Source organism: Prinia subflava, chromosome W (assembly GCF_021018805.1).
Source record: "Prinia subflava isolate CZ2003 ecotype Zambia chromosome W, Cam_Psub_1.2, whole genome shotgun sequence".
Taxonomy (NCBI): Eukaryota; Metazoa; Chordata; class Aves; order Passeriformes; family Cisticolidae; genus Prinia; species Prinia subflava.
The window spans coordinates 8,804,553-8,818,983 of NC_086282.1; the positions used below are offsets into that span (position 1 = coordinate 8,804,553).

Sequence of the window (14,431 nt, forward strand, 5' to 3'; positions counted from 1 at the left end):
GGGGCCTGAAGGGATGAAGGCTCGAGGGTCTTCATCGCTGTTGAACTTTCGAACTTGAGTGTCTCCGCATGCGCAGTTTCCCTTTGCTTCATATCTTTTGGCAAGCTCAGCAGTTTTTATCAGGGACCCCTTCAGTATTCTGCAAGCTCATCAGAAATGTATTCTCTGGAGGAGCCCCATCTAAGTTTCATATAAGTAAAATAACGAATACCATATGTTCATATATATATATTGCCTAAACTATTCTAAATTCCCTTTTAACTCTTAAATCTCCTGTTTCACTCCCACCCTCCCTCAAAACATTTCTTCTCAAGGCATCTCTGTGAACAGAATTGGAGCTTTAAATGCCTGTTCATAATAGAAGAAAAATTACAAGAAATACAAAAAACAAATAAGCAACTTTTGTTCCCTTTCGCAGATAACACAAGTATTATTAATAATTCTATAGTATAGCCATCAGTTATGAGTTTTAACTGTTATCTCAGTTTAAAAGATATTTGTTGATGATATATTGACTATATAATGTGAATTCACTGATATGATAGTTATCACAGTTCTACAGCCGGCTGCTGCTGCTTCTGCTTCTTCTTCTTCTCATGTACTTTGCCATTTGTCTATAATTGCTTGTAAGACACGTGTCACCCAAGAATTTTTCCTTGTTTTCTAGCTGTCTATGCTAGTTTTACATTCATGATTTTTTAAATATTTTCAGATTTCCAGATAAGGTTATCTGAGTTTGTAAGAATGCCTCCTCTGTCCTGACGGTTTGGGATGCAGTTCCAATCCTGGTCACAGACCATCTCAGGAGCCTGCTGAGCTCAGAGCATCTCTACCCTGACAAATTTAGGAGGTGTCAATCATTATACTAGTCTTTATCATAAGGTTTTTAAGAAGCTTGTTTTAAAATTGGTGTAAGGGATTCCTCTGCAGTTAGAGCTGGGCACCAGCCATGCCTTGGCTCTCTCTGGATGGGAATTGCCTGTTTGCCCAGATGTTTTAGCAAAAAATTACATATGAGTTATTTGACTCAGCAATTTGACCTTTAAATATAATAGCTGAATTGATCTTTGAGGTGAACCTGGAATTCCTGCCCAGGAAGGATGTCCCTGGAAAAGAAGCACTTCCACTTTTGTAGTTTCTGGGCTGATCAAAATTATTATCAAAAAGATAACTTGCAACAATGAAACATTTATGTTATGAACCTGAAGAAAAAGTAATTATGAAACCTGGATGTTGAATTTAGACATTGGAGTCTGACAAGTTATCAGTTTAGGGCAGTGGAGCCTGACAAGTTTGTTAACTTAAGGAGAAGATGTGTCTGTGTTTTATCATTAGCAGGTTCAGCAGTCGTGTTACCCATCACCTTTGAGGAGTGAAAAGGGACATTGCATAGCCTTAGTGGCTATCACATAGACTGCAAAGATGACCATGTGGTTGGAAGTTATGGAGACAACAAAAGCCCTGTCAGCAGCATGGTCCTGTTTTCATCGATCTTCTTCGAGTCACTCCCTGCTTCAGACTTCAAGAAGACATCCAGTGATGCCAAGTATCAACATCTTGGCTCAATGGACCTTTTCTTTTTCATGTGTTTTAATTTTATAGTAGATGTTGCTTCATTTAAGTTTCCTACATAGATGTAGTTGTATTTTAGGTAATATTTCACGTGCCTTTGGTGTATGTTTTGTAGTTATTAAGGGCTGTTGTTTCACTTTGTGGTTTTTGCCTTTCTGGTCATTGGGATCACGTAGATATTTTTGGAGTCAGATATCTTTTTATTGATATTTTTATTAATTTTATTATTCTTATTTTTTCTTTCTAGGTGACATCTTACAGGTATCATGGGCCAATTGAGTGAACGATGGCCCAATCCTGCACATCCTGCAATTGGTCTCTGCCCCTTCAAACAACGCATGCATTTTTGCATTAAAAAAAAAAAAAAGGGTCAACCAAGTTGTCCAAATAATTGGAAAAATAAACCAGTTTGCTGTTGCAGGTGTGATGCAAGGACCCCTGTCCTTTGCTAAAAGGCAGGAAAAGCCCTTGTTATCTGAAAGGATGATTCCTAGAGTGATGAATCTTGACAAATTAGACTGCCATTTTTGAGCAGACTAATGATGTTTTGTTTTTTTCTGTATTAGAATTAGTAAATAGCTAAGCTTGACACTGGTGCATGGACATGGTTGTGAAGGGTCAACACCGAATGCCACAGAACTTCCCTGACCATTTAAGTCGGTGCCCAATGGAAGTTCTATTTAGTGATTGTTTGATTACTAAAGGGACTTCTGGTGTCATATTTGTCTTTTTTTCTCTTGCAAGGGCCCTGCAGGAGAGGACACAGACAGACGCCGCCCTCAGCAAAAACTAAAAGGGAGAGATGTGGGCCTGACATTGGTCTGAACTTAGGCTTCAGGCCATGCCAGTGTCTGTGTGAAAGGCAGACGAGCAACTTTCTCATGTTAGCCTGAGAAATCTAAAGGAGGAATTCAAACAAACCTTGGGAAGTGAGAAACCATCTGCAGGTGGTGTTTTTCCAGCATGTTTACTGGAAAGAAATGTTTACTAAAGGGTGTAGACGCTGAATAACCAATCATGTTCTTTGTACCGAACTACTCTATAAAAGTAGAATTTAGAAGAATAAAGTTTGCTCTCATTTTTACCATCATGGAGAGTCATGTTGTTATTTCTGTGCCGTCCGAAACCCACAACAACACCCTACATTTAGAAGATTGGTGGAAAAAGGTCTTGCCCTTGGAGATTAGAGTGGATTGACATCTCTACCTCTTGGAGAGGGCAGTCAAGTTTTACCAACCTGCATGGTCACTCACAGCATGGAGAGTGGAATACTTGCTGGATCCTGTATGGTCAGCAAGTGTATGATCCTTGTGCTTCCCTTTGAACACCTGCATGCAGGGAACCAGCTCCTAGAATAATGGATATGTACATATATCAAACAATACATAGTTTTGCAAATAACTTGGTGTATAGCAAATACTTGGGTTGGCTGAGTGCAGAAGCCAGTACCAGGGTGGGTGTGGGTGCCTGACTGAAAAAAATAATAGTTAATAATCCCTTTTCTTTGGACTGCATTCAGTGTACAAAAGCAACTCGGCAATGCATTCTCCAGCTAATGACACCTCAGTGACTCGGCTTGGGTCTGTTTACATGATTTATGTAAGCAACTTCAAACTGTATCAATGGTGTCCTTTTAAACATAAATGGATTGAAAAACATTGTGTATGCTTTGTATTTTGTATAAAACAAGAAAATACAACTATTTTGACTGCAGGTGTTTGGTGTCAGCTTCTGTTCTGTGTGGGATGGTGCCAAAGATGGCTCAGCTCAATAAAGTGGATCATAAAGTCCTCAACAGCCCTGACCCTTCCTGACTCCTCCTCCTCAGCTGAACAGGGCTGACACTTGCTACTGGAAAAGAGATGTGTGATGTATAAATATACACACATTTTGCATTTATATAGTATATAAAACATATACACACTTACCTTTGTAGTGTAATATGTTATCTACAAAAATGCAACACACTATACACAAAATATAGACTATATACACTAGATACAACAGTAGCTAGACCTTACACAATAATAAAGGTCACACAGTAATGTGCACACATTACATTGTATATAAGAGGATATGTGCGTATTCCTGTGTCTACATATGATCCATCCACCTAAACATAAATAAATATGTGCAATATATGTGTCTAACCACATATGCATTTATGGAATGACTAAGGACTGGTCTCAAGTCCAAGCTTTTCTGTGGAGGACTTCCCTTTGTCTGAGACAGAACGGGGGGAGAGGCAGTGCTGGTGCCTGGAGCAGCCTCTCCTTTGCTTCCCAACATGGAAAGGCAGACACTCCATCAGAATTAAACATCAAATTTATTGCATAATACTGGACTATGTACACGCATATCAAAAATAAACATTTGATATAATTGTATATTTGTCTTCAGCGCTGCATTAGAAAGAGGCTGGGGGTCTCTCAATGTAGTCTACAGCTTGTCTTAAAAAAAACCAAAAAACCAAAAAAAACCACCACACCCAGAAGCCTAAAACCTTTTGTTACGAGGTGCAAAGTTCAATGCTGTAAATTGAACATGGTGCATAAATACTATGTCCTAATAACAAGTCAATGTCAAAATCACCCTAGTCTTAAAATGAGATTTACAACAAGATCTGAAAAATGGCAGGGGAGAAGGGAGAAAAATCATTCAAACTTCACTTAATGGGGCAGTGAGACTGAGGAAAAGAGGGCAAAAGCTCTCCAATCACACAGGATAGATTTATGTAGTGATTTTTCTACATTTTCAGTCTAATTCATACAGATTGTCCTTCAGGCCCCCTGGCAAAACAGCTGACACGTGAGAGGGTTGTTCTCAAACAGCAAAGTGAAGGAAGCCTAACTGCAAAGATCAAACCAATCTCCAGAAAGGGGGCTATCACTCAAATAGGGATCTTCTACTCCTTTCTTTGACCTGACCTGATGATACTGGAGAGATTGTACATACCTCCCACACTCACACACCCCTGCACGTGCACATCTACACACACAGCTCATCTGGACAAAGGTGGCAGCAGTAAAAACAGCCACCTCACCTTGTAATGGAGTAACAGGGCGGTTGGGATGGAAAAAGAGGGCTGCCCACCCCCCAGACTGCAGACTTGCCAGGACAGAAACACAACACAAGGGAGGCATTTAGAGAAGCCTCCTATTACAGGTAGGGCTTGTCCTTCCACAAGCCTGAACACACACCCCACTCCAGAAGGATTCTGAGGCTTTGAGAAGCTTGAAAACAAAATTCAAGACAAGTGAGGAAAAACAAGCCAACCTCTGTAAACTACCATATTTTCCATGAGACATCCTGGTGCAAAAAGACAGAACATCACTAGTGCACCGCTCTGGGGTCACAAAGGACATCCCAGCCCAGTACCATCCACCAAGGACCAAAGGGCAGAGGAGATATTTCCAATCAAAGCAAGCAAGAACCAGCTTGCATTTAAAAAGGGAGGAAAAAAGGGTGGGGGAAAATCCCAGCTTTTCAAAGAGATCGCTATTTCATCCTCAGTTTCCACTATACCCTAAATGCAAGGTACATCAAAATATTTCAACTGAATTAAAAGGAGAGGTAAGAGTGTGTGTGTATGAGGGCAATAAAAGCAAACTACAAGGAATTGCCAGGAGGGGAGTGATGTTAAGTTGGGGGGGAAACAACAGAAATGCCCACTGAACTGATTTTGTTCAGTAGATGAGAAAATTCAAAGCAAGAGCCTCTCCCTGCTGAAGCCCCACAAAATGCTGGCAGTATCAGGCTGAGACTGCATCATCTCTGTTATTATTATTATTTATATTTATCCCCCCAAAAAAAAAAAAAGAAAGAAAGAAAAATTTCAGCTCTATTCCCTTAAAAAAATAAAGCCCAAGCCCATTGTTCTCTTGCTCAGCACCCAAGAGTCAGTGCCAGCCCCACGGGGTCAGGCCAAGCTGAAGCCCTTGTAATGGTCAATGGCCTGCACGAGGCGGGCACTGAAGATCTCCTTGCTGCTGTACTTGGGCAGGTCCAGCAGGCTGTAGCAGGTGTGAGCCACGGGCAGGTACTGCTCCCCACTGGGCGTGGACTGGATGATGATGCGCAGGCTGGACATGCCGTAGATGGGAATGCGGTCGCTGCCCATCAGGAACACTGCGAGAGGCACAAGGAAGGCTGGGCAGGTGGGACAGGTGAAGGACCTCCCACCAGGGCTGCACCCACAGGTCAAGTTCAGCCCCACCTGCCTGGAGGGGCTGAAACCCAGACTGGACTCCATGGAGGGCCTGGCTGGCTCCCAGGGGAGCTCCAGCACAGCAGGGCCAGTGCCAGGCATGAACACTGGCCTTTATCTTTCCAGCAGTCACAGAATCTGAGTGGCTGAGGTTGAAGGGACCTCTGGAGGTTCTCAGGGCCAACCCCCTGCTCAAGCAGGGCCACCTAGAGCCAGCTACCCAGGACAGAAGGAAGCAAACCACAGTAGAGGGAAACCCCAGCTCTGACTAGCAGATATTGTTACACTGGATCACCCAACTTAATGCAGTGAAGCTCTGCAGCCACTCCCACCTGAGTCTTTCAGTTCCAGGAGATGCTGCACCACTCCAAGATACTTACAGAGGAATTTCTTCTTCTTTTCCAAGGGAAGTGCATGGAAGGTCTCCCAGAACATTCTCACAGTTGCATGTGTGGCAGTGTAGTCTCCCTTATAGACAGCGCTCTATTAAAAACCAAAATACCACATTTTCAGTTGGCACTAGAAAACAAAGACTAAGCAGAACCCAGACCTGATCTTTTCTATATCTGACATCAGATCAGTGCCTGACAGCTTTGAAAGGGAACACAGGATGGGTGATGGGCAACAGCATGGCTCAAAGACCTTGCAAGGGCTCTCCTGGCAATGTGAGGAAAGCAGGCATTAGCCTTCTGCTTTTCAGCTAATTACAAGTGTGGAGAGCAATTCTGGAGTGCCTGTTCACAGGCTGAACTCCTGAACAGGATCACACACACTGCCTTGTCAGTGACTTGCTGGTCTGCGGATTTTGAGAGGATACAACCCTTTCTGGGTGTCCAGACTCCCCTTTGAACCCTTGTGTAGTTTTTGCCCTTGTGCAACAGAGTTTTACTATAGGTGAAGACCCTTTTTCTCCTCCCTTCATTCATAGATTTCATCCCTAAAAAAAGCAGATGGAAGTCCTTCTCCCTGTCCTTCCTCATCCCAAATTTCCTCCCTGAGCTTTATCTGTAGCAGGCCAGCACAGTGAGAAACTTTTCATGTGAGCAAGGTGTGCAAGGAGCACAGAAAAAGAGAAAATGCATCGTGGCTTATCCCATCTCCTGACACAGACTAATGTCCATCTCATTCAACTGCACAATCCTGGCACTTGTACAAAATAAAAAAAAAAAAGTACAAGACGGAAGCTTTACCTCCTCCAGTTCCTCCCAGTTGTAGTTACTGTTTCAAACTATCATGGCCCTGAGCTCTGTGGGCTGGAAAAGTTCCAGGACCTTCCTGCCACACACTTTCAGGAAGCCACTAGAAAAGGCCATGCACCATTCCTGGATGGAGACGTTGAAGAAGTAATTTACGTAGGCTTCGACAAATTCTTCCCTAATGCATTGAGAGAAAGCAGGCAAAGGAAAGCACTTTTAATCATATGTCCAAGCAGCAGCACTGCCACATTCTCCTGCTTCTGCCTGTAAAGTGTTTTGCAACCACAAGTCTCCAGCAGGCTCAACCCACTGCCCTCCTCTGACCAAGCCACTGCAATGTGGACAGGGTGTTCAGCAGCAAGTGCCACCATGTGTCTGCTTATTCCCTGGTAATGGTGGCATGGGAGGTGCCCCAGGTTCTCTACCACCAGTAAAGCTGAGGAGGTTACAGCTGAAAGAAATATTCTGGCCTTTTGGTAGAGGAGTTCTCACCACATACACTATGCAAAAGCAGTGAGGGAAAGGTGAGGAAGTAAACAGGAAATATGACTAACAAAAATGAAAACCTGAAGTAAGAAATTATATACCAAAGGGAGAGTTATTTTCAAGTGCATTGGTTTTATTGTCATTTTCCCCACAGTCACCTGAGCATTAGGGAAATTCAAACTGATTAAGCACTTAACTGTTGCTTAATTCCTCTCTGGCTGTTATGGTCATGAACCCAGCATCAAGAGCATTTTATGAACTCCAAAGGAGAAAGGGAAAATGCAGGCATTTCCTACTCTGCATTTGTCAGTTACAGCAATCCTGTGCATTCCCCAGTGCCCAATGAACTTTCCTCACACGGGAAGGGCAGTGCCCACAGACATGCATACAGCAAACTGTTCAGGCCATAGTTGGCAAATTGGTCCCTGGCCTCTAAATGTAGAGGTGAAGGAAGTCATTAAGCACTGTAAGGTAAATTGACAGCCATGTCTAGACTTGGATTTAGAGGTTAGCTTGAGTTCAAAACTCCAGTCAGGATAAAGCAGTTGAATTTTGGAATGTTAAGTTGGTGGAACTACACACTAGCTTTTCTCCTTAAGGATTTTCTTTCCTGACTTAAACAGTTCCAGTAGTTAACCCTGGTGCTCTTCCCAAGTGTTCTCAGCTAAAATCTTTGTTCCTTTGTACTGGAAGGCATACAGTAAAAAAAAAGCCAGGTTTTCTTTTGAATGTGTATGCCCAACCTAAAAACCTAAAGGGTTCTATGACTGGTATTTTTATCTTTCCTTCACTGTTGCAGGGGTAGATTAAACACTCCTCTGTTTTACCTGAAATCCATCTTCTCTTTGCAGGGAAACAGAATTACCCTGCTCCACCCCCATGTGGGTTTTGCATGGAGACAGCTCTTTAGCTGTGTAATTACACCATTTTGGGCAGTAGTAAAGTAGGTAAGAAGTAACACAGACAAAGATTTTGCTATAGCAATGGCTTCAGACACATTCAAAACCCCTTTAAATAATCAGATTAATAGGAAATTACTTCATCTCCAGCCTTGCCAGCAAGGTCTTCAGCAATTCTAGTACAAGTCCCTAACCATGCTGCTCAGTAGTCACTGGATCACGTTTTGCCAGCAGAGAAAGAATGTGAACACTGCTTCAAGTAATAAAGACATTTGTAGAAATCCAATTACAAGATTATGGGAAGAAAATAGTTAAGCAGCTAGACAAAAAAAAGGGGGGAATGGTAATAATAACTAGTGATAGTAATAACTCTGGGGTGTTCAGCCAAATGGAAAGGGATCCAAGCACAGCAGGTCCTTCTGGCCGTGATCAGGGACGGGAGTCAGGCCATGCTCAAAGGAAAGTTTCCAGCTCCAGAATTAGGAGTACAAACAAGTCTGCCAGGGTCAGTTTTGTTGGTCACATGGAGTTCCTCTCTGAGTCATCAGGGGTATTAGCCTGGGCCAAAAATCATGTCTCCAATGTCTACTTAAAATGAGAAAACTACCAAGAGTCTCTCTCTAGGTCTCTATACAGAGACCTTTTATAGGGAAGATGTCAATTCAAGTGCATGGTACATTTTCCAAACATTGGTGGAAAGATGATGAAAACTTGATTTTTGTTCAAGTGCCACTAGTGCTCAGTAACTTTTGAGCAACTGGTCTTAAAATTTGTTCGCAGTGACTACTAATTACCCCCCACATTTCCCTTCAGCCAGGGTCTCTGTGGCACATGACTTCACCACAAGCACAAGTCAATCCCCACAGGTGCCCCACTTGCCTGTTGTCCTTCTGCACCAGGATTTTATTGCCATCTTCAACCAGGTTCTTCTGCTCTGTCACACTATAGCTTTTTCCCTGTAGATCTGTACAAAAGCAGGAAATTAATTTTACCAGAAATATTTTCCAGGGCATATGCCTACAGGAAAGACAGAGTCCTCTTAGACTCAGATAACTGTGGGCTGGCATGTAAAGGGTGGGCCAGAGAAAATGGTATGTGCAGAAACTTCTGTTCTCTGCTCCAAGTACCCTGTGTGCTTCACCACCCTCCATCACCTACCTTTGCTGTAGGACTGCTATTAAGTTGAAATGCAAACTTAGAAAGGAATAAAAATTATTTTAGGTAAATTTCCTGCGGAAAAAACCCCAAGAGATTGATGACTAAAAACCTGTTTTTAACTAAGTCCACGAGTTTTGGCAACAAAAAGGACTCCCTTTTTTAACAGAAACTCAATAGGTTAACTCATCCTCTCTCACTGGAAGAATAAATGTCACAGACATTTTCCTGCTTTTGCCAGCCTAGGATGGCACCAGTCCAAACTTACACTCTGTACACTAACTGACTACCCAAAAAAAAATGCAAAAGGGTCAATTTTCAAGTTGACATAGATAAAAGAGGCCCTTATGCATGAAAAAGAATTTGGAGAAAAGTGTCTTTTGTTACTTTAAAGGTATCCTTTTTTTACACAGCCTGCATTACAATCACTATGGCTTCATTGCTTCATCCCAAGTTACAGCTCTGTCCTGCAGGAGACACAGTCAGATGCAGGTCTGACTCACTCCAGAGGTAAATTTGATCTAAGAGTGTTTATGTGCTCTCATGCAACAAGGAAATGGGCACCACTCACCTTGCTCAGCAAGGTTCTTCACAGTGTGGAGCGGTTTTATGGTACATTGTTTTTACCCCAGGGCAGGCCTTGGACAGAGTCAAAAAATGATCCAGATCAAGATGAATCCATCACTCAACCTGTTAGAGTATCAGGTCTTTAAACAGTGACAACAAGGCTATTTTGAAAACCACCCAGCTTAATCTACTTACTAGCTCAGTGTTTAGGACCACATACATACCAAAGAAGGGAGTTGACAGCAAAGAACATTTTAACATTAGCATGGGCTATGTGCTATAGGCATTTGGAATAAGCTAGAATACGCATGAAAATATAGATGGGCTTCAACTGTACCATAGTAATCAGAGATTTGATGTCAAATGTGTCTTATTGTAAAATTCAAACAGAATGTCTCTTCCACATCTTCCCCAGGGTAATCTAAAAGTTGCTGGAGACTCCTAAATAACAAGTAGGGAAAGAAATGAAAAAAAGAATAACCAGGGATTTTAAAAGCCATACCTCTAATAGGGAAAACAAATTCAGCAGAAGTAAACAGTATCATACATCTGGGTAGTAGGATTGCAAGAGAGAGAATTTGAGTCACCTGAAGCAGTAAGAAAGAAATACACCTCAAATAAAGAGATGATTTGTTAGAAGTAGGATAAATGCCAGTCCACAGAAACTATCAATACAGTCTATGCCTACCTAGTTCATGGATCATCTTTAATGATCCTGGCTTTGGAACAGAATTACATTTCTATTTCTAAACTTCTAATTCTATGTCATCACCACACAAAGGTCTGAGGGACTGGAGGAAGAGACAGAGGTGGACTGTGTCTCTATGCCCTTCATATAGAAAATACTCTGCTACTCCCCAAAATCCTGCTGTTGTCTTCTGGCATTTTACCTCATTATTGATAAATACAGCTGTCACTTTGTGTAGATAAATCAGATGGCAACTCAGTAAGAGAAATAAGACAAGCAGTCACAGTGGGATCTTAACTTCCCAGTGTCAGGGGGAACCAGTATCCCTATGCAATTAGGTAGAAAAGATTCAATATACCACTTGGAAAAAGTAATTCTTTCACTCCATTCAACTTCTTCCTGTCATGGGAGCAGGTCAGAGCTGCTCTGGTTCATGGATGGGATGATTCACAGCACTACACACACTTCCCTGCTTGCTAGTCTGAGCCTGGCTCGAGAGGAAAGGCTGAGGCTGGGATCACACACAACCACACAAGGCAGGGACAGGCTTCCACTCCTGTTCTCAAAGGGGGGTGTGGGAGGTGTCTTTTGGCTGTGTTGGTACACAGTTCCTGCAGGTCAGGAGGGTGGGAGCCTAAGCAGATGGATCCAATAGCCTGTGGGAGAGAAGTATTACACAAAATTCACCACCAGCTCATATGTTTTGCTAGGACCACAGTCACCCAAATTAATCAGCCACTCAAAAGGATTAGGAGGTGTTTTATTCATCAGCTTTTACCTAGTTTGGTGCTTCCTGTTCTTAGCTGGATGGTCTACTTTCCCAGAAAAGCTGCAAATTTTGATTTTCATACCTTCCTTCTGTAGGGGACAGCTCCTTCAAATCCTCTAGGCAGGGCTTCACATTCACGAATTTTTTGTACAGAGCCAAGGGAAAGTGAAGGTCTACCACTGTGAAATTGTAGATTGCAAGACCACATATGATGCCAATCAAGTGAAACCAATTGTGTTCTACAAAACACTGCAAAACCACACAGAGAAATCCTGATGAGACATACTGTCACTGCTGCAATGCACAGTACCCTTTCCTCCAGGCACTAAGAAGCCAGACCCTGCATTTCCAACTGGGACAAGGTCAGAGAGCTACCATCAGGTGCCACTAGTTATAAATTTCTTGCTGGTGTGTGGCACAGAAATGAAGCTTCAAAAACCATGCTCTATTACTTTTGTAAGCCATGATTGCTGTGGAAACAGCAGCTTTCCACCTCACCTGCCTTTTAATTCCTTTTGAAATTCCTCTGCATTTAGACACTAACAGTGCTTCAATGTTTACTGTCTATGTACTGTAAGAAAATGTGTTAACAATCCTCTCCCTATTACCCATCCTATTTTCTATTAAAAGCTTTTGCATCAGCACAGCTCCACCCAGGCAGATACACCAGCGGAGGTGCTAGCACAGGCCTCCTTCTCTTCATATGCTGACTCTCACGCTGCTGTGTCAGTCACATACTGGCTGCCCACGTTCGTTACATGTTCCAAATACAGGACTCATTTTCAGTGCTTACACTGTCATCACTCCCGGTGCCAAAAGACTTGTTTTATAGCACTGACATTAGAAGTGAATACTCTGTAATACTCTTTACAAGTTACAAAAGGTACCAGGCCACTTCCTTCCTTGTAACCCCTCTAGCAGGACAGCCACACCTTAAGGGAAGATTGGCAATGTCATTTCCCACCTTGCTACCTATGAAGGTGAAGAAAAGGACATAAATCACCATCTCCAGCCATCTGACAAGTACAGATCTTGCACTCCACACTCTTCCAAAACCAACAACCTTCCACTACAAGCCACATGTTCTACATGTTTCTTGCTGTTAAAGAGCTTTCTCACATAAAGCATTAACAACTTTAGATCCTGAAGGTGATAGTGATACATGACTAAGTGGATTGGCTGCAATTATGTGAACAGCAAGGGAGTGTCATGGGTTGACATTTGACAAAATGCCAATGCACCCATGAGGGTATATTTTACCTAATGAACTCCTGTGAGATGTGGTCAAGAACAGAGCAGAGCAGGCCTAATACTTAAAACAGACAGACAATTTATTATACTACAGAACAATGGACAATAGACAAGGAAAGAAAAACCCAGCCACCCAAAAGCAGAAGAGAAAACCTCCCAAAAACACTGCTTCTCCTCCCCCCAATTTCCATTCCATACATGCTCACTCAGTTGACTCCAGCACATTACCTTCATCTACTTGCTTAATCCCTCAACAACCCTGGGTTCCTAATCCAAATCATCATCCTTTAAAATTCAGACAATCCACATTCCATCCAGGACGAGAGGAGTCTCTCTCGCACCACAGACCCTCCCCCACAGGAAACACAGGTCCACCATCCCGTGTTCCCACGTCACCCTGGCACTGCCTCGAAGAGTCTGCCAGGGTGACCCCCTCCTTTCCATGTCCAGCACTCTCACTGCCGTCCATGGACCTGCACTGCAACAGGGCTCTTTTTAAGGATGTTTTGGCCAAGTACCAAAAACCAGCCATCTTCTCATTTTGGGACTCAGGTCCCCCCCATTTACCCCTGGGGCCGGGGGCTCCACGAAGCAGGCCAAAACGTCTCTGGGTTTGAGCCAAAAACATCCACCCAAACACAGTCTTATTTATAGTCAGGAGGGTCCAGGGTCCGTCTATGGCTATCATTATGCAAGAAAAGTCCAGCCTCATAAGCCACTCCTCTTCATTCCGGCAATCGAAGGGGCTTCTTTTCATCTCACATTACCCTCTCGGTCCCAGGCTGTCCTCTCTCTTCTAAAACCACCAACTATGAGAATACAGCGTCCAGGGATAACTCTCTTCTGCCTTAGAAAGAGTTAAAAGCTTTATCTCCCACCACCAAGGTCAGGCACAGGCGATCGCAGACACTGCAGCTCTCACAAGCAGCTCCAACTCGGCACCTTCTCTCTGTGGGGGGAGGAAAGAGAGACGGGACCGGGGGGGGAAGGGGGGGGGAACGGGATGGGACAGGGAGGGGGACGGAAGGCACCTCCAAAGTTCTCCCTCCACCCCTCCATTCTAGATGGAAGCTGGACCAGCTCCACTCCAGCTCCCTCTGTTCCCCACCCCGAGGCCCACCTTGCTCAGCCAGGCCCACCTTGCTCCCCTCCCCCACCCGGCCTATTCAGGCCTGGGCAGGGGAAGAGGAGAAGACGCTCCCTCTCCGAAAGCAGAGCAGGAAAGAGGGAGTCCTGCTGGGAAATCCGGCTTTTAACCCCTCGTGTCCTCAGAGGCGTGTCCACCCTCTTAGTGGCCAACAAAGGTGCCAATACTCAGATCTAAAGACTGATTGGTTTGACCACTACTTCCAAAAAAACTCACTTCCCTTCAAACCACGACAGGGAGGCACAGAACTCTAATGCCATTACCACCTAAAACTCTCATTCTGTAAAACAGCACATGACCATCACATTCATGATAATAAGAGTTCTATTACCTGTCACCTGACCCTTAATACAAGTTTTATTATGGGATAAGAATAAAGAGAGAGAGACAACTCTTTAACAGGCACAACCATCACCATTCTCCTAAGGTTAACGGACCTATTCACACTAACTGAAAATAGAGTTCACATTGTATCACGAGTAGAAAATGAGAGG

At 43.4% G+C, this 14,431-nt stretch overlaps 1 protein-coding gene and 1 long non-coding RNA gene across 3 annotated transcripts in view; both read right to left on the minus strand.

The window, feature by feature from the left end:
• Positions 1-3,709: 3,709 nt before the first annotated feature.
• LOC134563442 (probable E3 ubiquitin-protein ligase HERC3) overlaps positions 3,710-14,431 on the minus strand; it is an 86,813-nt gene continuing 76,091 nt past the window's right edge. The window contains 6 exon segments of the mRNA XM_063421359.1: positions 3,710-5,700; positions 6,160-6,262; positions 6,970-7,153; positions 9,240-9,315; positions 10,450-10,523; positions 11,622-11,788. Coding sequence (XP_063277429.1) covers positions 5,492-5,700; positions 6,160-6,262; positions 6,970-7,153; positions 9,240-9,315; positions 10,450-10,523; positions 11,622-11,788 — 813 coding nt within the window. The 3' untranslated portion in view covers positions 3,710-5,491.
• Positions 12,850-14,426, minus strand: LOC134563443 (uncharacterized). 2 transcript variants are annotated; one of them, XR_010083380.1, is made up of 2 exons: positions 13,930-14,426; positions 12,850-13,739 (listed from the first exon to the last, which is right to left on the minus strand). It is a non-coding gene; the product is annotated as an uncharacterized LOC134563443 (long non-coding RNA). The 2 variants fall into 2 exon arrangements; XR_010083379.1 differs by having other exon boundaries at positions 13,911-14,426.